Here is a 24,378-nt window from a genome sequence, read left to right on the forward strand (position 1 = left end):
TTTGCATTCTCCGACCGTAACTCTTAAAGCTTTTCGTTTTTACACTTTTTCCGTTAAGCAATTATGATGTCATACTGAAAGTTGGAATTTGAATAACGTGAAGGAGAAGCAGAAGAAGGAGAGGGCGGAGATAGAGTCAAAATGCAAAAAGTTTAAGAAAGTCCTGGAGACTAATGGGTATAAGCGTTCTGACTTGCTCTAAGAGAATGAGGCGCTGAAGCACGTGTAGTAGCAACGTACAAAGAGCTTGAGGAGCTGAAGAAACAAGAAGAGCATCGCCAAGAAAGGATTATGAAAGCTACTGAGGATCTGGCTACTGAGGATCTGGCTGCTGCGGAACAGGAACTGGCTGCTGCGGAACAGGAACTCAAAGACCTGCCTGTATACGAACAACATGTCGCCAAACTTGAAGAGTTGAAGTCTCAGGTTACAGAGCTGCATCACTGTTGTAATTTTACTCTGTTTTAGTGAACACAGTTTGTTGATGATGACATTACTCAACAATCACAACATAAACGGGAAGAAGAATCAGAAGGCGGACAACGAGAGCCTCTTACAAGACAACATCTCTAAAGCAAGTTCGATCCTTTTTTGTAATACAAAGTAACTAAAAGCCTCAAACAAAAACAAATCGTTTATTTACGGTATCATTTGATAACAAAAACACTCCAACATATATACTTTGAACTCTAAAATGCTATGCCTCCTTTGAATCACTCTCCAATGGCCCCATGTCTTGAGATAATGTCTTGAACTCAACCAGTTTATATCCGACATACTTCATCCTATCAGAGAGGCTGCCCCTTTCAAATGCTACAATCGTATTGAACTTTTGCTGTTCTAAGTTGGCAACCGTCAGAGAGAAGTCCTTGTCGCCACTAATCAAGAAAACTGTTCCTGGTGCAGGATTCTCTTCAGTCCAGCGTTTGATCTCCCTGATAATGGCTTTGTCGCCAGCTTGCTTAGAGTAGGTGTTTAAATGGGTAAACTTGATGCCATTGGGTTCCAGGGATTTACGCACATCTTCATGCAGTCGATCTTCATGTGCTGCTATGATATGTATTGTTATGTTGTCACCAACATGCCCTTGAGAGTGCAGAAACTCCAATATCACCTTCTTTATTCTTTCTCCTCTACAGTTAGCTTTGACATTGACGTTTTCTATGTCCCAGATAACGAGTACTGGTGCTGAAACGTAGTCAGCACATGGCATCCCTTCCTTGTCGAGTATTCCAGCCTAAAAAACGTTAATGAAGTTAAGGTTTTTACCTCTTTTGTGCAATGTGTATTAAAAATGAAACATACCATAGAGTTGGTTTCCTGATGAAATCGAAGTATCTGTTCCTGCATTCTAGGTGGCAAGTTCCAATCGGATGTGTGTAGCATAGGGATACTGACATATTTTGATTTTTGAGCACGAACAGAACCGCTGGAAACGAGGTTTTTGGGATGTTTCACAATCCAATCTATATTTTCATAATTTATTACTTCTTTTCCATCAATGGTGACATGCCTTTTTCTTGTTGTTTCTTTTGATCCTAAATGAAACCAATGAATCACTCAGAGTCTTTATTAATATACTAAAACCATGACTACATGAGTTACCGATCTGACTTACCTTGTTCAGCTCTTGTAGCACTGAGAGGATGGAAAAAATGAACCAGGGCAAACCCTTTCAGTTGATTAACATCGACCCTCGCTACAGTACCGTATTGGGAATACTCGCTCTCCAAAAAATCTTTTGTAATATTTTCTTTTTCCTGAAACGTCACACGCAGAGTTCTTGCCTCGTTCACAGAAGAAGAAGGTCTCGAGGTCTCCACATGCTGATTTATTGACTCTTCGATGGAAGAAGAAGAAAATTTTGAATTGGACATGGCTCTTCAAGAAAGAATGGTGTAGTGTTCTTCCTTTCTTGTTCGAAGTTCGGGAGGAGAGAGCGCGGTTCAGTTTGAACACATTATAATCTTCTTCTTATATGGGGTGTTTCTTTTTTTTTTTTTAATGGTTATTGGTTTTCAAATTTAAAATTAAAATTGAGCCTTTCAATTATATAAGATTAACCGGAATCGATTCTCGGTCTAGCACCGAAGGTTTTGGTTCTGTCTATCTATCGCCTTTCCCAAATTGAAAATAGAAATTCTCGTCTTCTCTCAAGTTTCTAACTTAATGAATCCATCGTATAAGCTATTTGAAATCATCTCGGTATAGCTATATAGAGTTTCTCGCGTCCATGGGCAATCAGATATGATTCTCGATTTCGATTCAATACTGAGTTACTTCTCTTGTTGAATCTCTCATGCTAAGGTAATTGTTCACTGATTTGCTAATTGGCGCCGATCGTTATTATCAATATTAATGATTCATAGCTATTTGGCTTATCATCTCTGTATAGCTAGCTATATAGAGTTTCTAGCTTCCATGGGAAAATTAGATTTGATTCAGGTTGACACTTTTTGGTTCGGAAGAAGAGTGGGGAAAGATTATCGAATCCAGATTCGATGATTCGGAAGTTTAATTTTGATGTTGTGATTACTTTTGTTTTTGGGATTGTTCCTTTAACCTAATTTGGAGTTTTGGTATCGTGTTTCAGGTGTTTTGTGCACTTGTTGTCAACAAGAAGCAAGTTTTGGCTTGGAGAATACACAGTTCCAGCCATGCCTTCTCTGCAGCTATTTGCAGTTAACTGAGCGGGGTCGGAGTCTCGTTGCTTCAAGACGGTAACTATCATTGCTTTGCTTCATCTTGGGGATGTGATAATCATTTTTATTTCTCTGTTCATTATTTATTTTGTTTCATTTTTCTATAGGAAATCTATTCTGCTTGCGGCTGGGATCGTGGCTGCCGGTGGAGCTATTTACTTAAAATCAAGGATCATCTCCCCTAGGCTTGATTCTTCGTGTGGGCAGAGTGGTGGTGATGGTGAAATATTGGAAAAATGGACAGGAAACAATAAGAATGCAAAGAAGAAAGGAGGAGGAGGGTTGAAGTCTCTTCAGGTTCTCACTGCTATTCTCTTGTCTCAGATGGGGAAAATGGGCGCCAGGGATCTTCTCGCACTACTCGGCACTGTGGTATGCATTTCTTCTCTATACTTTCCTTATATTGATTCCTGTTGATGCTTCATGCTTTTGTTTCATGTTATCTCCCCCCCAATAGCTGACCAAAAAGTTATGATTATTTTTCTCAATCTTTTATACTTTTTGCAAATCACAGGTTTTCAGAACTGCTTTGAGCAATAGATTGGCGAAAGTTCAAGGTTTCCTATTCCGTGCTGCTTTCTTAAGGCGTGCGCCACTCTTTCTACGTCTTATCTCCGAGAATATTTTCTTGTGTTTCATGCTATCGACCACGCACGCTACTTCAAAGTACATAACTGGGGTCTTGAGTTTGCGTTTCAGAAAGATATTGACGAAACTTATCCATTCACATTACTTTGAGGTAACCACTTCTGTGTCTTTTTGTATGGAGGCAATTCAATTATTTACCATTTCTTTTGTGGTATTATTATGTTTTTGACAAGTGAGCATTTTGAGTATACTTGACACTGCTGGATAAAAATTTAATTATCCTTTATGATTGTTTCAGAATATGGTTTACTATAAAATATCACATGTGGATGGTCGTATTACGCACCCGGAGCAGCGAATTGCCAGCGATGTACCAAGATTCTCCTCAGAGTTGAGCGAGCTTATACAGGATGATTTGACAGCAGTTACTGATGGGATTTTGTATGCATGGCGCCTTTGTTCATATGCTAGTCCAAAATACATCTTCTGGATACTGGTGATTTCTGTTTATTCTTCCGTGTTTGCAACATTGTTTTGCCTAACATCCGTTGGCAGTACAATTTTCTATCTGGTCTTTATGAACTAACTTGAACAAGTGTTGTCCAGGCATATGTACTGGGAGCCGGTACTGCGATAAGGACCTTTTCTCCTTCTTTTGGCAAATTGATGTCCAAAGAGCAGCAATTGGAAGGGGAGTACCGACAACTCCATTCACGCTTAAGGACTCACTCGGAAAGCATAGCATTCTATGGTGGGGAAACCAGGGAAGAATCTCATATACAACAAAAGTTCAAGAATCTTGTTAGTCATATGAGTGACGTCCTTCATGATCACTGGTGGTTTGGCATGATTCAAGATTTTCTGCTGAAGTATCTTGGTGCAACAGTTGCTGTTATTCTGATCATCGAGCCATTCTTCTCTGGGCATCTAAGACCTGATGACTCGACCTTAGGGAGAGCCGAGATGCTAAGTAATATAAGATATCACACCAGTGTCATTATTTCTCTCTTCCAGGCGTTAGGAACACTTTCTATAAGCTCCAGGCGGCTCAGCCGTCTCAGGTAATACTGAATGATGTATCTCATACCAGGCATTTTAAACCGTAAAAGTTGTTATTTCCTAGAGAACATTGGCAAAGGTTGAAAAAAATTTCTGATTCAAGAAATATTCTTCCTAGCCTTTTGCTTTTGCATTAGTGAGTTCATATGCGGAGGAGAGATTAATTACACTTAATTTTACACCCATCAGTTGTGGTGGCTACGCTTTCTAATTATTGAAATGTTTATGCTTCCAACAGTGGCTATGCTGACCGAATCCATGAGTTGATGGCTGTCTCGAGAGAACTTAGTGGTGATGATAAAACATCTTTACAGAGAAATAGAAGCAGAAATTACCTTACTGAGGCTAGCTATGTTGAGTTTTCGGGTGTCAAGGTAGTTGGAACACAGATTCATGTTCTTGTAATCCTTCTCCAAAAGGCTGTGTTCTTAATATTACTTAATGCACTTCAGGTTGTCACTCCAACGGGAAATGTTTTGGTGGAGGATCTCACCCTTCGAGTTGAGCAAGGATCTAATCTTCTGATTACAGGTGAACGCTTTACTTCTAGGGAGTGACATTTTTATTACTACAAATTTCCGTTTCATAGCAAAAGTTATTGATAGAATAGCCTCTGCTGCTACTTCATTATTCTGTGATCCTTGGGACGAGAAGCAAAGATGGAAATTTCAGTACCCTTTGTTGTCCTGTCCTTGGGAAGATCCATTGGAAGAAGTAATTCTTCTTGTATACGGGAAGGGCTATCCATATAACCTTGTCAAAATTTGATTTGCTATGCCTATCTATAGACGACTCATTCATGCCCAGTTCAAAGATTAGGGTGTTAGTGGAATTGTGTGGCAACACATCATCTTCTGTGATTTTTTTAGTGGGCACCTTTAGATTCTGGTATTCAATTTTTTTTTTACTTTAGTTTATGCAATAACATTCATGTTTGCTATGTTGATATCAGCCTGCCTGATGTTATCATTATTCGCTCTTTTCATTATTTATTAAACAATACGTATCGTAGGTCCTAATGGAAGTGGCAAGAGTTCCCTTTTCCGAGTATTAGGAGGTCTATGGCCCCTGGTGTCTGGGCACATTGTAAAGCCTGGAGTTGGTTCTGATCTTAACAAGGAGATCTTCTACGTGCCTCAACGGCCCTATATGGCAGTTGGAACACTTCGTGATCAGTTAATATATCCTCTTACTTCTGATCAAGAGACTGTACCGCTCACTAAGACTGGAATGGTGGAGCTATTGGAAAATGTTGGTATCCTATAATCTTCGTGACCAGTTAATAGTAGGATGGATTGTGTGGTTTGACTTCGTTTTCTGCCAAGCTTTGTTTGTTTTGCTTATTTTTGTGGACTTCTGCTTTTGTAGGTTGACCTAGAATATTTATTGGATCGCTACCAACATGACAAAGAGGTTAATTGGGGTGATGAATTATCTCTTGGAGAACAACAGAGATTGGGAATGGCCAGACTGTTCTACCACAAACCCAAATTTGCAATTCTTGATGAATGCACAAGTGCTGTGACAACTGATATGGAAGAACGTTTTGCTGCTAAGGTTCGAGCTATGGGAACTTCTTGCATAACAATCTCCCATCGTCCCGCCCTTGTTGCATTCCATGATGTTGTTCTGTCATTAGATGGAGAAGGGGGATGGAGTGTCCACTACAAGAGGTTGGAACTGTTTCTTAACCACTTTGTGAATTGTGAGGGTTTATCAATTTTTTTTTTGCATTTACTTATTTAAAAGGACTAAACTTCAGGGACGACTCTGCACTTCTGACGGACGATGGAGTTGATTCAGCCAAAATTTCAGATATAGATCGTCAAAATGATGCGATGGTTGTTCAACGAGCGTTTGCTGCAGCTAGAAAGGTCTTCAACTGCTTATGATTTATTTATTTTTAACTTTCGTTGAGTAGTGCTTTGTGATGGTTATAACCTTGTTACGTGGTGCTGTAGGAATCTGCCACTACTAATTCAAAGGCTCAGGCGTACTTGACGCAGTTAATTGAAAAATCACCAGTTGTTGATAAAAGTGTTGTGTTGCCTCGTTTTCCTAAACCTCGAACATCGCCAAGGGCGTTGCCATTAAGAGTAGCTGCAATGTTAAACACATTGGTGAGCTTGAGTTATTAGTGTGAATATTGTTGAAAACACTTGTACCAATTTTTGTAAACCTAGAAATAAATACATATGCATTTCCTGTTTAGCTTCCTTGGAAGGCGAAATATTTGTTTCATTTGGCTAACTTATTCGCCCCACATTTATGCTAATAGTAGCTGACCGTTTCACTGTTACGCTTCAGATACCCACTCTATTTGACAAACAAGGAGGACAACTGCTTTTGGTTGCTTGCCTTGTCGTCTCAAGAACATTAATCTCTGACCGAATAGCTTCTTTGAATGGTATACTCTGTTATTTTACCTAATTGTTATTGATAGGGCTACTTTTCTGACAACCACATGTGATTTTCGCAGGGACCACTGTGAAGTATGTCTTGGAGCAAGATAAAGCCGCATTTGTTCGTTTGATTGGTTTGAGTGTTATCCAAAGTAGTGCATCTGCTGTCATCGCTCCTTCATTAAAGTAAATTTCCTTTTTATGCAAGTTTAAAACTTCGTTATGTTCTTTATTTTTATGTATTTTGGAGTTTTTGTTAGACTATCAGTTACATTTAAGGAACCCCTTGCTGATGTGGTTCCAAACATTGTTTTCAGGCATCTAAGGCAGAGGCTAGCTTTAGGGTGGAGGATTCGTTTGACTCAACATCTGCTACGGAATTACTTGAGAAACAATGCGTTTTACAAGGTCAATTCAGATCTATGATGCTCAAAAATACTATGCTAGCATACCCCATTCATGCATTTTGAATTATGACGATGAACTTGAGTTAAACAGTGCAACTTGACCTAAAGGCTAAAAGAAAGCATGATGTGTTATTTGCACTTATGTAAAAAGTATGCTGATCCACACCAGTTTGAAATGGATATTGCTTTGTGTTTGTTCCTTTTCTTGTAAATTGACATCGCAAATTTAGAGACAATAAAGATCTCGTTGGGTTCATATCTATGCAGGTTTTCCACATGTCAGGCAATACTATTGACGCAGACCAGAGACTCACTCGTGACCTGGAAAAGTTAACCACTGACTTGTCTGGACTTCTTACTGGAATGGTTAAGCCATCGGTTGATATTCTGTGGTAAGTACATTTTGTTGGATTGTTTTCCTGATATCTGTTTCATGGTCCTTGGTTTGAGTTTCAAACAAACAAAAAAACAAATTGAAGGTTCACCTGGAGGATGAAGCTATTGACTGGTCAAAGGGGAGTTGCCATACTTTACACATATATGTTACTTGGTCTGGGTTTCCTGAGACGTTTTGCTCCCGATTTTGGTGATCTAGCCGGTGAAGAACAGCAGCTTGAGGGGAAGTTTAGGTAACTCTTTTTACGTTTCTCCAATTTTTCAGATGATTGCGTTATAAAGAGTATCTGGACCAACTTCTTCCTGCTTATGTAGGTTTATGCACGAGAGACTGAACACTCATGCTGAATCCATTGCCTTCTTTGGAGGCGGAGCTCGAGAAAAAGCTGTAAGTGTCTTAAGTTCCTTTGCTATAACTGTTGGGTTCTGGGCTAGCTATTTACCTGTTTTTATTTTTCATGGAACAGATGGTTGACACAAAATTCAGGGCACTACTGGACCACTCTCTCATGCTCTTGAAGAAGAAATGGGTGTATGGCATACTTGATGATTTCGTGACAAAGCAACTTCCCAATAATGTGACTTGGGGATTGAGTTTGTTGTATGCTTTAGAACACAAGGGAGATAGAGCACTTGTCTCCACTCAAGGTGAAGAAGATTTGTCACACTTTCTGACATGAGCCAAATAAGTTTGCAAGTTCTCTCTATATAACACGCTTTCTTGCATGAAATGATGTCTTGATACCAGGTGAATTGGCACATGCATTGCGGTATCTAGCTTCTGTCGTGTCTCAAAGCTTTATGGCGTTTGGTGATATTCTTGAACTACACAAGAAGTTCCTTGAGCTCTCTGGTGGTATTAACAGAATTTTCGAGCTCGATGAGTTTTTGGATGCTTCTCAGTCAGGTACGCTCACGCTATAAAGTCTCATATGCTTGGGAATTATTGGGCTTAGACATATGTTGTAGAGAATGTATTTACTTTTGGGTTGATCATATTCGTTTTTGTCCAACTATATTCAGGTGTTAACTCAGAAAATCGCACAAGGCGCTTGGATTCTCAAGATCGAATATCCTTTTCAGAGGTGGATATCATTACCCCTGCGCAGAAGTTAATGGCTAGCCAGTTGTCATGCGAAATAGTTGCAGGGAAAAGCCTGCTCGTCACAGGTTGGTGAATTATTATTCGTCGTTGATTTTTTTTTTTTTGCATGAACCTAGAGCTTACGGAAGCAAAATATTTTCAGGACCAAATGGTAGTGGAAAGACTTCAGTATTTAGAGTGTTTAGAGATATATGGCCAACTGTATGTGGAAGACTTGCCAAACCATCATTGGATATCAAAGAACTTGGGTCAGGGAATGGCATATTTTTTGTGCCGCAGCGACCATATACATGCTTAGGGACGCTGAGAGATCAGATTATATACCCTCTATCTAAAGACGAAGCAGAGAAAAGGGCAGCAAAGTTGTACACCAATGGTAAGTAAAAAATTCATTTTCTACCAAAGGTGGCTTTAATTCTGAAATCAATCCTCTCCACACACAAATTGAAGAACTGAAGTAGAATTTATTTGATGATCTTCTCTCTCTCATACTAGTATATTTGTTCGTGAGTAACAGGAGAAAGTTCAACTGAAGCTGGAAGCGTTCTGGACGCTCATCTGAAAACCATCCTAGAGAATGTTCGGTTAGTGTATCTTTTGGAAAGAGATGGAAGTGGTTGGGATGCTACAACCAACTGGGAAGACATATTATCTCTTGGAGAGCAACAGAGGCTTGGCATGGTAAAATTCTCTTATAATAGTTGTATGATTCACGTGAATAATCTTGCCTTGTTTCTGGTTTGTGTATTGTAGGCACGTTTATTTTTTCACAGACCGAAGTTTGGAATCCTAGATGAATGCACCAAGTAAAATGATCAAGTCTTTCTCCTCCTGTAGTTTTGCAATCTTCTTTTCCCTTTTTTGTTTAATGATATACTCTTTTGGATTTGCAGCGCGACGAGTGTTGATGTTGAGGAACAGCTCTACAGGGTTGCGAAAGACATGGGAGTTACTTTCATAACCTCATCACAGGTAAGCTTTTTGTTTTTCGCATTCATTCATTATTATGAAACATCAAATAAGAGTTCTTACCAAAAATCTCAAAAAACCTCAGCGTCCGGCATTGATACCGTTCCACTCATTGGAGCTAAGGCTGATTGATGGAGAAGGAAACTGGGAGCTACGTTCTATCGAACAGACGACAGAGTAAAAACTCACCAAGACACTTAAGAGAAGGTTCTATATACACTAGTCTACTAATAATAGGAATCCCATTTAATTGCAAAGGTTGTGTGTTTTTACAGGGATCACAATTATTGTTAAAAGTTGTGTTTGTTCATTAAGATGTCTTTTTATAAAAGGTTGTATCTCTTCCTCGATAAAAATTGTGTTTGTTCATTATGGTATTTTTTTTTTATTAAAGGTTGTGTCTCTTATTTGTTTGTATTTTTCCATTAATGCAATTAACTCAAAAGATTGTGACTATTCGAATAAATATATTAAACTAGCTTTTGATCCGCGCGTCCGCCCGGATTTATGTTTTCGGAATTTTTTTTATCAACATGTAATAATATAGATACATAACTTTTACCATATAGCTTTTGTATTTTATATAACATGTTGATATATAAGTTATAACATTCTTATTGTAATTGGATCATTCATTTTTTTTCTTTTGAACACATATTATGTGTCTTTACAAATCTTCTAAATGTGTATCTTTGTATGAGTAAACACAAAAAACAATATTTTTACAGAAAATTTATTATTTTATGGAAAATAATTTAGCATGTTTTGTTTCTAATTACTTTTATACAAAATTATCAAAACGTGGCCTAAAGATATAAAACATATTTATGTGAATAATATAAATGGAGAATATATATAACAATTCTTTGACAAAAAAAAAATATAACAACTCTTAATAAGATAAAGGTGGATCTGTATAAAATAAATATTTAGGCCAAGATATGCTTATATGATGGGCTAATGTTAAATCAAATGCCCAGAATAAGTAATGAGTGGTTCATTTACGGTACAATAATTAACCAAACGTGCTTCTTAGTTTGGAAAAGAAGCAAAACGTTGAATTTAATTTCAACTAGATTTTGACCCGCGCTTCGAAAGCGCGGGTATTATTTTTTACTTTTATGAAATATATTATTTGTTTGTAATTATTGAACATATTTATTTTAGTAAAACTTTCTTTATAATAAATTTGACACACATAATATCTCTGGTAAACTATGTGTTTCTCTGACTTTGTTTTATTCCCTCTCCAATCAACATATCGAAGCGCGGATATTATTTTTTACTTTTATGAAATATATTATTTGTTTGTAATTATTGAATGTATTTATCTTAGTAAAATTTTCTTTATAATAAATTTGACATATAGAGTGTCTCTGGTAAACTATGTATTTCTCTGGCTTTATTTTATTCCCTCTCCAATCAACATATTTATTTGGCTTGTTGTTAAAATAAATGATTTTAGAACGCAACTGTTTACTTTGATATTTTGTTTAAACAATGTGACATATTTCTGTATTAATTGTGTTCAATTAAATATTTACATTGTAATTTAAATTTGTATACAAATCAACATATTTGTGTAGTTTGTTATTAAAAAAATGATTTGAATCCAAATGTAAGTACTCTTATAGTGATTTTTTCAGTTCATATAATTTTTTTAAATATATTTATTTCAACTGAACCAATTAATATTTTGTTAAATTGGCCGGTGAAATATATTTTTATACATCGATATTCAAAAGATCTGGTAACTAACGATACTCAAAATATCTGGACCGAATCAGGTTATATGGTTATTTTTGTTACAAATATCCAAACCCGTTTTAGATACATTGGTTATTTAGATATTTTTAGGTTCCTATACATCAGAACCGAATTCATCCAGATCTAGAATGATCTAACTCAAAATCCACACATAAGTTTATAATATTCAAGCGGGACTTGGTTACCAAAAAAAAAAGGATACCCGAAAAGAACAACATGTACTTAAATAGACAGATAATGTTCATGTCTAAATGATTATATAAATTAATAAAAAACTGTTTTATGTGTTTTGCTAAATTAAGTGAAATAGAAAGATTTTTTTATCAAGTAAAATAATTATATGAAATAGAAAATTAAGTGACAATAAATGTAGGACATTTTAAGTATTTTGATTTAAGTTATTATTTTATTCACAAAATATATTTTTTAACTATGTTTTTGGGTACGTAAATTTCCACCGATTGTTACTAAAATAAAAATATTTTAGTAAAATAAAATAAACCAAATGTTTAATCATATGTAAAACCTAATTATTTAGCATTTTTGATTTTATAATTGGCACAAAGTTAATATTGATTAACTAATAAATAAAAATATGCACTATTATTATTATGGTAATATAATTAATGATGTAATTTATTATTAAAGTAATATAATTAATTAAACTGTTAAACTAAGTGAAATATGAAAATACAATTAACAGATACTACTATTCAAGTTTCCAAACACTCCATTTTTTATAGCTATAACCAAACACACCAAATTTTTTTATTAATCTTATCCAAGTATCCAAACGCACCGAATTTGTACTTCACCTTTAATAAGATAGATGGCATAAGTTGGTAATTTCAACTTCATCTGCAAACAAATCTATCAAAACCCAAAACATTACGGTAGCTTCCGATCTGAAGCCGCTGCCATCCCAATAAGCATTTGGAGCTAGAACTGTTAAGGAGCTGGAACTGTCAAGGAGCAGGAAGCTCTGAGACAGTTCAACGGTTAAGGAAAATACGTAAAAAATATTTTCCTGACATTTTGTTCTTGATGGAAACGAAACAAAAATTCAAGTATATGGAAGAGTTACGAGTTAATTTGGGTTACGATGAGTTGTTTACGGTGGAGTCTATCGGGTGCAGTGGTGGGTTAGCGTTTTTATGGAAGAAGAGTTACGATGTGGAGATTTCATCAAGCAGTAACAGAATAATCGATATCAGAGTAAGGTTGGGCTCTCTGGTATTTTTTTATCTCTTGGGTATATGGTGACCCAGTTATAGAAAAAAGAAGACTGGTTTGGGACACGTTAATGGATATAGGGGTTTGTCGTGACGAGCCGTGGTTACTTCTCGGTGATTTCAATGAGTTAATGAATAACTATGAAAAGGAAGGAGGAGCAACGAGACAAGAATCCACCTTCTGGGATTTTCGGAACATGGCCCAGTTCTGCAAAATAAAAGAAATCAGAAGCTCAGGAAACTCCCTCTCTTGGGCTGGTTGGAGAGACAAAGTTTGGGTAAAATGCCGCCTTGACAGGAGCTTCGGCAATGACCAATGGTTTCAACTCTTTCCTCATTGCAAAACAGAGTACATGCGCATGTATAGGTCTGATCATCGCCCTATCAGAGTTAACTTTTCCTTGGAGACAGATGAAAAAGGTCCTGGCAGGTTCTACTTCGATCAGCGCTTGATTGGGAGAGAGGGCTTCGAAGAAGCTATAACCAGAGGCTGGAACATGGTTAATCAAGAAGGAGGAGCTCACTTGATGGATCGTATTGCAAGTTGCAGGAGAGAACTTGCTCGCTGGAAAAGAGGGACGAACTGTAACTCGCTCAGTATCATTGAGAAACTGGGGAAAAAACTTGAGGCAGAGATCGACAAGAGAATGCCAGATCAGCAGTACATGAAGAGACTAAAAACAGAGCTTTCTGAAGCTTATCGGCAAGAGGAGCTCTTCTGGCGTCAAAAGAGCAGAGAGCTTTGGCTTCGGGAAGGCGACAAAAATACTACTTTCTTCCACAACAGTGTGAAGGGTAGGAAAATCCAGAACAAAGTCCTTATGCTCAGAGACGATGTTGGTAATGAGCTATTCTCAGAAGGAGCCAAAGGCAATCTTGCAGTGGAATACTTCAGGGACCTTTTCATGAGCACAAATCCGCATGATCTCGAATCATTATTCACGGATTTCACTCCCAGGGTCACCACAGAGATGAATACAGACCTAACAAAGCCAATTACAGCTGATGAGATACGTCTAGCGGCCTTCAGTGTTAATGGAGGAAGCGCTCCGGGAGAAGATGGGCTCACTGGAGCTTTCTACAAAAAATTCTGGCACATTGTGGGTGACTCTGTTACAGAGGAGGTACAGAGTTTCTTCTCATCTGGTGTCCTTCCTAATGGCTGGAATCATACTCAACTCTGCCTTCTCCCGAAGATTCCGAAGCCAACAATGATGAAAGACATGAGACCAATCTCTCTCTGCTCGGTACACTATAAAATAGTTTCAAAGATCATGGCTTCTCGTCTGAAAACAGTGCTACCTGATATCATCTCTGAAACGCAAGGAGCTTTCGTCTCAGGCCGCCTCATCTCTGATAACATCATTGTGGCACACGAAATGGTCCACGCTTTGCGTACAAATGAAGCTATCGGTTCTCAGTATATGGCTATAAAGACAGACATGTCAAAAGCCTTTGATAGAGTGGAGTGGTCATTTCTGGAGATACTACTGGAAAAACTTGGTTTTGATTGGATCTGGGTTCGCTGGGTGATGTCCTGCGTTAGCTCTGTCTCCTTCTCGATCCTGCTTAATGGACAGTCTCACGGGTTCATTAAACCAGAGCATGGTATACGCCAGGGGGACACCCTTTCACCATTCTTGTTCATCCTGAATGCAGAAGCTCTGGTTCATGTTCTTAATATGGTTGAGAAACGGGGTGATCTTCATGGTATCAAACTTGGGAAGCAAGGACCTGCTGTAAATCATCTCCTCTTTGCAGACGACAGTCTGTTGATGTGTAAGGCAAATACCTCAGAAAGCTCAGTCATAGGAGACTGCCTCAAACGCTACGGGGAAGCTTCAGGTCAAAGAGATCAACAAGCTCAAATCTTCTATTATTTTTGGAGCTAAAATAGGTCATGACACTAGAGCAGAGGTCAAGCGTATCCTGGAGATAGATAAAGAGGGTGGGGATGGGACCTATCTTGGCCTTCCCGAATGCTTCCAAGGCTCTAAGATTGACCTCCTCAACTTCATACGTGAAAAGCTCAATGGAAGGCTTTAAGGCTGGTTCGCGAAAGCCCTCTCTCGAGGAGGGAAGGAGATTCTCCTAAAATCGATTGCTCTAGCGCTCCCGGTGTATGCCATGTCTGTTTTCAAGCTCCCTAAAGACCTCTGCGACAGACTCACAAGCGCCATGACTGAGTACTGGTGGAGCAGTGGCTCTAATAAAAAGAAAATCTCTTGGGTAGCTTGGCAAAAATTATGCAAGCACAAAGAGGAAGGTGGGCTTGGGTTTCATGACATCAGTACTTTTAACCAGTCATTGTTGGCGAAGCAAGCTTGGCGCATACTCAACAACCCCTCCTCTCTGGTTGCAAGAGTTCTGAAGAGCAAATACTGGAAAAATGGTGATTTCATGAACTGTGGTTTAGGCACAAGACCCTCTTTTGCTTGGAGAAGTATTATTCATGGCAGAGAGCTTCTAGCTAAAGGAATGGTCATGAAGATTGGAGATGGAATGGCAACAAAAGTCTGGTCAGATAACTGGATCATTGATCCACTGCCGAGACCTCCTATGTACCATCCTGAAGCAGACATTGCCCTCTCATGTAATGTCTCCGATTTACTCATCCCAAACACTAACATGTGGGATGCTCAGACAGTAAGAAGATCCTTTGTGGAAGATGATGCAAATCGTATTCTCTCCATGAGAATAGATCGCCACAAATCAGATACTTGGGGCTGGGGCTTCACTAAAGATGGCGTCTACACGTCAAGGAGCGGCTACAAACTCTTGGCCTCATCTCAGGCTCAAAGCTCTCCTCATACTCGTAGTCTTCCTCCGGTTGAAAAGAAGCTTTGGAGAAGCATCTGGAAATTGCACACATCACCTAAAATCCGCCATTTCATCTGGCGTGCTCTTTCTGGAGCTTTAGCAGTTGCTGACCAACTGAGATCGAGAGGGATACCGGTAGACGCTACCTGCAAATTATATGGAACAGACAGGGAAACTATTTGCCATACGCTTTTCTTGTGTCCACAAGCACATGAAGTATGGAGAGCCGCTCATCTTCCTCTTCCTCCAGCAGGTTTCTCAAGCAACTCTGTCTTTTTGAACATTCACTATCTGCTTGCGTGCACCAGACGGAAGGAGCTCCCTCTCTCTCTCAAGCGCTCCATCCCTTGGTTGTTGTGGCATATTTGGAAAGCTAGGAACTCTTTGATTTTTAAGAAAATCCGGCTCTATCCAGATGCTATTGCTGACAAAGCTGACGAAGACAGTAAGCTATGGTTTGATGTCAATTTCCCCGCATCTGATGACTCTAGGGCTCCCCTGTAAGCACATCGTCGGCTCCCTCCTGGTCTGCTCCCTCCTCTGGAATGTTAAAGTGTAACATTGGAGCTTCCTGGATCGATGGAGCTCTTAATTGTGGTGCATCCTGGATCATAAGAAACAGCAAAGGTGAGGCCACCATCCACAGCAGGCGCTCTTTTTCTGCAATCCAAAGCAGAGAAGAGGCAGAGCTCCATGCTCTGTTGTGGGCTATTGACAGCGCCTACTCTTTGAAACTGGATAATGTTATCTTTGAGTCTTCCTTCCTGTTGGCTAGAGCAAGTGTTCAAAACAGGTCTTCTCCTGTATCACTTGATATCATCTCGCGGCTTCAACAAATGAACTCTTGGAGTCTTGATTATGTTGTACCTGCAAGGAACTCCATAGCTCTACAGATAGCAGATAGTGTCATCTCTGGATCGCGACACCAGTCTTATGTAGCTCGAGCTGGTCCTCGATGGCTCCAACAAGCGATTGCAGCAGAAGCTTCTGTTTCTACCCTACGTCTTTTATCGTTGCGTTGAGCTCTCTCATTCTAAATCATTCTCTCTCGAGTGGTGTTTTCATTATTATTTCTACCTGCTTCTTTTTTCCTATTGGATTTTTTCTGAAGCAGGTTTGTCTTGTTTGCTTTTCTTTTATTTGGTTGAGGAACCAACTTAACTCTGTCTCCTTACCCGTTTGGGTTTAATGAAATTCATAATGTTAAAAAAAAAAGTTGGTAATTTTTGAGGAAAACCAAAAGTTGTTTTTTTTTGTACTTCAGTTTTAATAGAATAGATAATAGCAAAGCTAAAGAAAAAAAAAAGCCACAATGACATATGCAAATGCAAGTAATATATTTACTACAAAGTCCTCTATATGGTGTTACTCTGCTTTCGACAGTGTAGTTAGAATTGAATTGGAGAATCTCTCACATGGTGGATTGATTGTTTTTTATCTTTTGAAGAAACAATGTAAGAAAAAAGAAGATGAAAGTGAATTATACATTGATAGGGCATAAAGAAATGTACAGTGTGTTTTCCATTTGCATGGAGATTGGTGATATTTTCTTTTGTTGGTATTTACTTTTCATCCTTTGGTTTCTACAAATGTGTTCAAAATTTGCCGTAAATAAATTTCAATTTTTTGAATAAATAAAAGAAAAAAAATTTAACAGAAGTAAGAGGTTTTTTCACTCGCAAACAAATAATATCTCAATTTAAAAAAAAAAGAGTGAAGAGAAAGAAAGCTATTTTATTAAAATACAAATGACCAACTGATAAATATAATGTCCAATTAATTAGTGTAGTTTTACTTTTTCATATTATAACTGTAGTTATATATTTTTTCAAAAAACTGTCGTTGGATAGGACGGTTTTCACGTTTTTCTCCATATTAATAATTTAATACCATTAAATCAAACTATTTCATTACGTGGCTTTAGTGGAAATTACTAACCAATGACTAGGGGTGGGCACGGAGCGGATATCCGGAGTTTTAAGGATATCCGTGATCCGATCCGTAGCTTACGAATATTCGATTTTTTGATTCGATCCGATCCGTAACTCTTCGGATATCCGGAACACCGGATATCCGCGAATATTCAAATTTTTGCCGGATATCCGATTCGATCCGTAAAAAATAATTAAAAAATTAAAAATAAATAAAAATAAAAGAAAAATAAGAAAATCTGAAATAAGTTAATAATATTTCATTATTTTTTAAGAAACAATTACATACTTTCAAAATTTTTAATAACTAAATAATTAATTTAGTGAATAAAAACATTATAAAACTTACATAAATATATAAAAGTATATATATTATATAATTTTATAAACATGTATACATATATATGTATATAACGGATCGGATCGGATATCCGTTTCTAAAAATATTAGTATTTGTGATTTGCTTCGTCTTTGACGGATATTGGATTTTAGTATTTGCTTCGATTCGTTAAGTTACGGATATTCGGATTTTTCGGATCGAATCGAAACGAATAACGAATCGAATCAAAATTTACGGATATTTTGCCCACCCCTACCAATGACTATTCATGTGAGAAAACGTCATGCACCAGTCTTACAATATATATACATGCACCATATTTTTTTTCTGAAAGCCTTTTAAAATACTTTTTATATGAATGTTTTGGAAACGAGGTTACTTTTTTTTATAACATCTTATCTTATATTATCAAAAGAGATTAAAAAGAATACATGAATCCAAACATACAACAAATACATTTTTAAGTAAAACATAATAGAAAAGTAATAACACGATGCTTCCTAATTCTTTTGCAGGATAGACTGATTCGCTAACTTTATCTATTTTGTTCTCGGTCTTATATGATCTTGTGTTCGGCTCGGCTGCCATTTATTATGATCCAACGTCTTTTATCACTTAATAGATCAGGAGGCACGATCCATCCGTTACATCGTTGTCCATTCCATACACTCCTGCTCCAGGAGATAACATGATTTGTTGTAGTCTCTATCCATATCATAAATAATCCCTCAAACTGACAATGATGATAAGCACTTAACTCCATTGTCTCCCACTTCACGTCTTCACATGAACATGCTGTATCCCCTCTTGTTGTCAAATAGAGATGAAATGCATCTCTTTGAATTAATGGAGCCACCATCATCCATTTGTCAAAATAACATGACGTACACAATCTTCTCCATGGCCATGGTGGTTTAAGATTCTTTTTTTTGTTCCATAGAACTAGTAATCTTTCCAAATAATTTTTTGGATGGAATAAACCACCATGACTAACAAGCCATGGAAGTACACCGACAATACAAAACCACCATGTTTTGTTTGTTGGGAGATTGCACTCAACAATAATGAAGATAATAGACTCACCTATTAGGGAGGAAACGGACTCGTCAAAACTCTGTCTCAAATCTCTTAACTGCCCAACGAACCAATGGAGAAACAGAAAACTGTTTGCCCATGACGAAGACATTACGCGACGGGTCCATTTGCATACCCGGAGAGAGGGTCTATCTGTGGGCTGCACCTCTCTTTGGGGATTAGTCTGGGCCCTTTTATAGGCCCGGGATACCCCCAGGTTAATCAAAAAAAAAAAAAAAAAACAGGAAGACGAGAGATGGTGTGACGATAGATCACGTCGCTTGATTTGATAACTACGCGACGACAATGAATTTGTTTGAACTAAAAGCTTTAGATACATAAAAACAATAATATAACAAGAGTACGAATCGACGCCGAAGCCGGCGCCGGCCGGAGATTGTTGCAGAGAAACCGGTTGTTGTTTTTTTTATCTCAACAAAAAGGATTAGATAAATTATTTTATTATCTGGTCAACAAGAATAGCGTAAGATTCTAGTTTTAACTTTTTATTTATTGTTTAGAAAATAGATAAATTGTTTAGGAAACGAGGTTACTATAACCATATAATGCCATAGTAATCATTTTAACAGGTTTCTATTAATGTTTTGCAGTATTTTATTAGCACTTTTCAGTTCACAGACTATTAAGCTTTTGGATTATAATCTAAAGTTTTTGATACATGATATATACATATGTATAGGTTTATAACTACGACAAAACTTTTAAATAAACTCAAAATATGCTCGAGAGGTTCTAATATATACGCAAATATAGAAAACCCACTATTGACTATTATTAATAATTATAATATTAAAACTATTTTTCTCAATATATGTTTCTAAATACAGATTTGTAGTCCAAGTGTGTAGTTATGCAATGTATATAGCACAAGTGTGTAGTTATGCAATTCGACATATTTAATATAATCAACAAAAAAAATATATTAAATTAATATTAAACATAATATATTTACAAAAACCAATCAAATATAAAAATTAAATTGTTAAAAATAATTTAAACAAAACAATTACCCTCAGAATCTAGTTTTTGCTTAAAATTGATATCGGTCGGTGGCCACACGCTTATATATAGGCCCATAAAAACCAATCAATCAATCAACAGTTATATATATATATAGTTATAACTTATAAATATCCTTAGACCTAATCCTATCTCTCATTGAACAAATACGAGAACATGGAGAGGCAACAGCAAGGGAAAGGGAAGGAGAAAGCGTGGGTGATATGGAATATCAGCATGTGCCCGATTCCGGATGGTGTTGATCCTCGTGTGATGGGTACGACAATACAAAAGGCGTTGGAAAGTGCAGGCCACGTCCGCCGCTATGATCAGATCTCCATCACCGCCTTTGGCAACAACCTGATACAAAAGCAAGACGTCACGAGGAAGCTCTATTCTACTGGAAAAATTTCTCTTATGCATGGCACCGGTTAGTCTTCTTCTTTTGTGTATTTTTTTTTTTTTATGGATTAGGGTTTTCTTTAGATTGAGGGTTTGGTTTCCTTGGCAGAATATCAAACGCAACTCTTAATTTGGTCCCAAAGAAATCGTCCTCCGGCTACTATGATGATCATAGACAGTCATGAGCGACTGGGAGTGGGATGGTTAGCTTCTACACTTTCGAACCTTAAAGATGAGGGATACACAATTCTTCTTGCATATCCTCAATGTGACGGCATTGCCAAACCCTTGCCACGTTCCTATTCTAAACAGTGGTATTGGCAAGACTTAGTGTCTGGTAATAAGTTCGTCCCCTCTCTCTCTCTCTCTCTCCGTTTTGTTTATATAACCACCAAAATTAAATTGTTTATATAACCACCAAAATTAAATTGTTTCTGAATTACTTTCCACAGATGAACAAAAGACAATAACAAGCCTTGATCTTAAGGAAGATTGTTATGAAAGGAATATTGTATTCTGCTCATTATGCTATTTTGAATCCCAAATCTTTGAAGATTTACCCACCCATCTCAAGACTGAAGGACATGCATATTCTGTAAGCCTCTCTCTCTCTGCTGTTTTTTCTCAATATAAAACATTTTGCCATTGTCTTATATGTTTGTTTGTCAAGTAGGAGTGGAACCACTCTTGTGATGATAGTGTGGACTGGCTGAACCTTGCTAACTTGCACCTTGGTCGATCAGAGGCATGTTTTAATCTTTGTGTCTCATCTCAAAATTGATATTTGTAATCTCTAGCTAACACCGACTGACTTCCACTGCAGGAGTGGGACTTTAGGGCGGCTGAAGATTTCTTTACCCGTTTATTGTTCAAGTACGGGGACCACCCCGACCCTGTTGATCTGATTAATCAGAATAAGGCATGTCTTAATCCTATATATCTCATCTCAAAGTTGATATATATATTTTTTTTAATTTACATCCTCTCCTCTAACACTGACTTCCTTCCTTCCACTGCAGGAGTTGGACATTCTGGCGGCTCGAAAATTGCTTACCCATTTAAGGGAAAAGTACGGCGTCAATCCCGGCTACCTTGTGACCTGCTGGCAAGTTTAAATTTCTTTTCCTTTTTGAGTTCCAACTAATTTACATAGCTTTGCTTTTTTAAAAAAAAATTATCCTAACTTTGGTTTTATTCTAAAGGTTTGAAGACTTATATGAATCTGAAGAAGAATAAGCTTGGCGAAGAAGCGGCGAGGAGGGTGTTGCAGTTTTCATATGGTTTACTAGGGTTAAACCCGCCCTTGAGTGAACAATTCTAAAAACAACTAAAAACATTTCAAATTGCAGAATATATTTGAATATATTTTTTTTTATATAAGTGTTGTGTAATCTTTTGCATTAATCTTTAGTGATGCAAAAAATTATGATAATTAGATATTATGTTTTACATTGTGAAAAGAGATACAGATAAATAGTTCAAAACTGAAAAGCCTTGATAATGTGTATTTTAGTATTTGTTAGTGGTGAAACGAGTCTCGTTGCAGTCAATAATATCCAATAAAATACTTGCTCCAATTTAGTCTTGGTTTAGTTCCGATATTTTTTGAAGAATTCAAATAAAAACTATTTTTGGTTACTTTGGATTAAATATCGGATAATTCAGATAAATTAATATATTTCATATATAATCATTTGGACAATTGAGTTTTTTAGATAATTCAGATATTTTAAAAATATTTGGGATAAAACAAATATTCTATTAACTTGTCTTTTATCAGTGTTTTGAAAACCGGATCGGATCGGCTGGTCGAACCGGTCTGACCGTGATTCGCTGAAGAAGCCGAGTTCGTTTCGGTTTAAATCCTGGATTTAATAAAAACCAGGAAAACCGGCTGAAACCCGGTAAAACCGGTAACCCGGTTTAATTTTAAAACCCAGTTGCATATATTACGCTCACATTTTGAAGTCATAATATTTTCAGGACCAAATGGTAGTGGAAAGACTTCAGTATTTAGAGTGCTTAGAGATATATGGCCAACTGTATGTGGAAGACTTGCCAAACCATCATTGGATATCAAAGAACTTGGGTCAGGGAATGGCATATTTTTTGTGCCGCAGCGACCATATACATGCTTAGGGACGCTGAGAGATCAGATTATATACCCTCTATCTAAAGACGAAGCAGAGAAAAGGGCAGCAAAGTTGTACACCAATGGTAAGTAAAAAATTCATTTTCTACCAAAGGTGGCTTTAATTCTGAAATCAATCCTCTCCACACACAAATTGAAGAACTGAAGTAGAATTTATTTGATGATCTTCTCTATCTCTCATACTAGTATATTTGTTCGTGAGTAACAGGAGAAAGCTCAACTGAAGCTGGAAGCGTTCTGGACGCTCATCTGAAAACCATCCTAGAGAATGTTCGGTTAGTGTATCTTTTGGAAAGAGATGGAAGTGGTTGGGATGCTACAACCAACTGGGAAGACATATTATCTCTTGGAGAGCAACAGAGGCTTGGCATGGTAAAATTCTCTTATAATAGTTGTATGATTAGCACGTGAATAATCTTGCCTTGTTTCAGATTAGCATTTGTTTATGCATACATCACAGGCTTAAGCTGACTCGGGTTCATTGTTACAGGTCCTTCAAGCTTTAAGGAGACTGAAAGGGAACTCGCTAGGAGAAGATGACATTTGAGACAAAGCGTATCCAGAATGGTGACTACAGTTAAGTCTCATATTAATTTTGTTATATCAAAAGCTTTGCTAAATGAAAACGGTGTTCTGTCATAGATGAATATGCAGTGACTGGCTTAAGAAAATACAAAATCTTATGATATGTTTGTTGATGACCAAAATACTACTGGATATGAAGCTGTGCAATCTGATTATGTATTTGAAAAACTTCAATGCATAAGTTTATATATCCCTCTCCCTATCTCGATTGCACTGATGTGTATTGAAATTTCGGTGCATATAAATATGTTGACATGAATTGATTGATTGCTTGCTTCGCAAAAGTAACAGAATTTTATTTTTATTTAGCAGTGCAGACATGAATAAAGCACCTTCAATGGATAAAGATTCAATGGTCGAGGTGAAGAATAGATTCAAGAAGATGAGCGTGGTTCCAGATGAAAATTGTTTTGCTAATGCCATCCTCAATCTCAAGGAACATCAGAAACCAGCCATTGTCATCAGGAATACCAGTTTCTGTGATGTCCGTTTTTTCTACCTGATCAAGCTTAGGCTCGCACGGTCATGCATTCAGGTAAGCTCTCTACGGTTATCCAATAGTTTGAGATCATCAATGAACCTGTGTGCATAGACTTTTTCGAGCACTACTTCGATGACTTGGACCTTGCTCTACTGCAGCTCAAGTATGCACGTCAATTGCTCATGAAAATCGCCAGGTATTCACGTATGCTTATGGAAAAGGATGATTGTGCACCCTGGACCGGTGCAAGTACCTGAAAGAGAATGCTGTTGGTTGTATGTATACCATTGCAATGAGATGCCTCCCTATTTTGGCTTATATCGAAAAGGTCAGGCAACACACGCTGGCTCAGGACGTTGATGCCACTCCCGACTTTGTCTTAGCTAAGGAAGACTGCACAATCCCCCACATATCTGCCTTTAAGGTTGAAAAGGCTACCGACTTTGTTCATCAAGACACTTTGCGTTGGCTTGAAGAGTTGGAAGAGAAACATGACTTTAGGGTCCACGATTCTGCTGTAAAACGATTAAAATAATTTATGGTTAGGTTTATTAAATGAGTTAAATGTCCGGAGCAGAATATTAGAAACAAATGATTTTCTACAATGAATGTATTCAATTTGTGTGAAGGCTTTGATCTGCAATGTTTAAGGTTTTATAAGGGCTGCTACGAAAAACTGGTAAGTGACATCGATTAACATCATCTCGGGTTCTTTATACCAAATTGTTTTATATTGTCAACCAAATATATGGTTAGTTACATGTACTAAACTAATTTTCCGAATTTGCCAAAGAGCAAAAAGTCAAATTCAAGCTTATTTGTAAGAAATCAGGAAACGTCTTGAATGACACCTACCTTATCAAAGGCTACAGTTTGGTCAAATTTACAGAAGATATCTGAAGGCTAACTTATCAAAATTATGCCAATCCATTTTTTCGTTTCCTAC

General features: G+C 37.4%; 3 protein-coding genes and 1 pseudogene across 5 annotated transcripts; 3 read left to right on the forward strand and 1 right to left on the reverse strand.

Annotated features, from left to right (window-relative positions):
• Positions 1-697: 697 nt before the first annotated feature.
• Positions 698-1,877, reverse strand: LOC130511935 (uncharacterized). Its single transcript, XM_057009859.1, has 3 exons — positions 1,619-1,877; positions 1,306-1,538; positions 698-1,237 (listed from the first exon to the last, which is right to left on the reverse strand). The coding sequence occupies exons 1-3, from the start codon at positions 1,875-1,877 to the stop codon at positions 698-700; spliced, it is 1,032 nt and encodes a 343-aa protein (XP_056865839.1).
• A 780-nt stretch (positions 1,878-2,657) lies between these two features.
• LOC108830380 (ABC transporter D family member 1-like) lies at positions 2,658-10,109 on the forward strand (annotated as a pseudogene).
• Positions 10,110-19,919: 9,810 nt separating this feature from the next.
• Positions 19,920-21,665, forward strand: LOC108830376 (uncharacterized). Its single transcript, XM_018603982.2, has 7 exons — positions 19,920-20,242; positions 20,324-20,551; positions 20,667-20,809; positions 20,888-20,959; positions 21,038-21,133; positions 21,234-21,319; positions 21,417-21,665. Exons 1-7 carry the CDS (start codon positions 19,990-19,992, stop codon positions 21,448-21,450), a joined length of 912 nt encoding a protein of 303 aa, XP_018459484.1. The 5' UTR covers positions 19,920-19,989; the 3' UTR covers positions 21,451-21,665.
• Positions 21,666-22,854: 1,189 nt separating this feature from the next.
• Positions 22,855-24,108, forward strand: LOC108817615 (uncharacterized). 3 transcript variants are annotated; one of them, XR_008945147.1, is made up of 3 exons: positions 22,855-22,942; positions 23,264-23,486; positions 23,591-24,104. XR_008945147.1 is itself a non-coding variant. In XM_057009004.1 (3 exons), the coding sequence occupies exons 1-3, from the start codon at positions 22,903-22,905 to the stop codon at positions 23,656-23,658; spliced, it is 288 nt and encodes a 95-aa protein (XP_056864984.1). In that variant the 5' UTR covers positions 22,855-22,902; the 3' UTR covers positions 23,659-24,108. The 3 variants fall into 3 exon arrangements, 2 of the variants coding, with proteins under 2 accessions (XP_056864984.1, XP_056864983.1); XM_057009004.1 differs by having other exon boundaries at positions 23,269-23,486; positions 23,629-24,108; XM_057009003.1 differs by having other exon boundaries at positions 23,269-23,486; positions 23,591-24,107.
• Positions 24,109-24,378: the final 270 nt, after the last annotated feature.

The sequence above is a fragment of the Raphanus sativus genome, chromosome 4, assembly GCF_000801105.2.
Source record: "Raphanus sativus cultivar WK10039 chromosome 4, ASM80110v3, whole genome shotgun sequence".
NCBI classification, from domain to species: domain Eukaryota; kingdom Viridiplantae; phylum Streptophyta; class Magnoliopsida; order Brassicales; family Brassicaceae; genus Raphanus; species Raphanus sativus.

Bases quoted from the DNA above. Each gene is read 5' to 3' on its own strand.
- LOC108817615 (XM_057009003.1), top strand. From the start codon at position 22,903: ATGACATTTGAGACAAAGCGTATCCAGAATGGTGACTACA. The intron at 22,943-23,268 runs GTTAAGTCTCAT...TTAGCAGTGCAG, and splicing joins TATCCAGAATGGTGACTACA to ACATGAATAAAGCACCTTCA. The intron at 23,487-23,590 runs GTAAGCTCTCTA...GCTCTACTGCAG, and splicing joins TCGCACGGTCATGCATTCAG to CTCAAGTATGCACGTCAATT.
- LOC108830376 (XM_018603982.2), top strand. From the start codon at position 19,990: ATGGAGAGGCAACAGCAAGGGAAAGGGAAGGAGAAAGCGTGGGTGATA. The intron at 20,552-20,666 runs GTAATAAGTTCG...TACTTTCCACAG, and splicing joins TTGGCAAGACTTAGTGTCTG to ATGAACAAAAGACAATAACA. The intron at 21,320-21,416 runs GCAAGTTTAAAT...TTTATTCTAAAG, and splicing joins GGCTACCTTGTGACCTGCTG to GTTTGAAGACTTATATGAAT.
- LOC130511935 (XM_057009859.1), bottom strand. From the start codon at position 1,877: ATGTCCAATTCAAAATTTTCTTCTTCTTCCATCGAAGAGTCAATAAAT. The intron at 1,539-1,618 runs GTAAGTCAGATC...GGTTTCATTTAG, and splicing joins TGCTACAAGAGCTGAACAAG to GATCAAAAGAAACAACAAGA. The intron at 1,238-1,305 runs GTATGTTTCATT...AACGTTTTTTAG, and splicing joins ATCAGGAAACCAACTCTATG to GCTGGAATACTCGACAAGGA.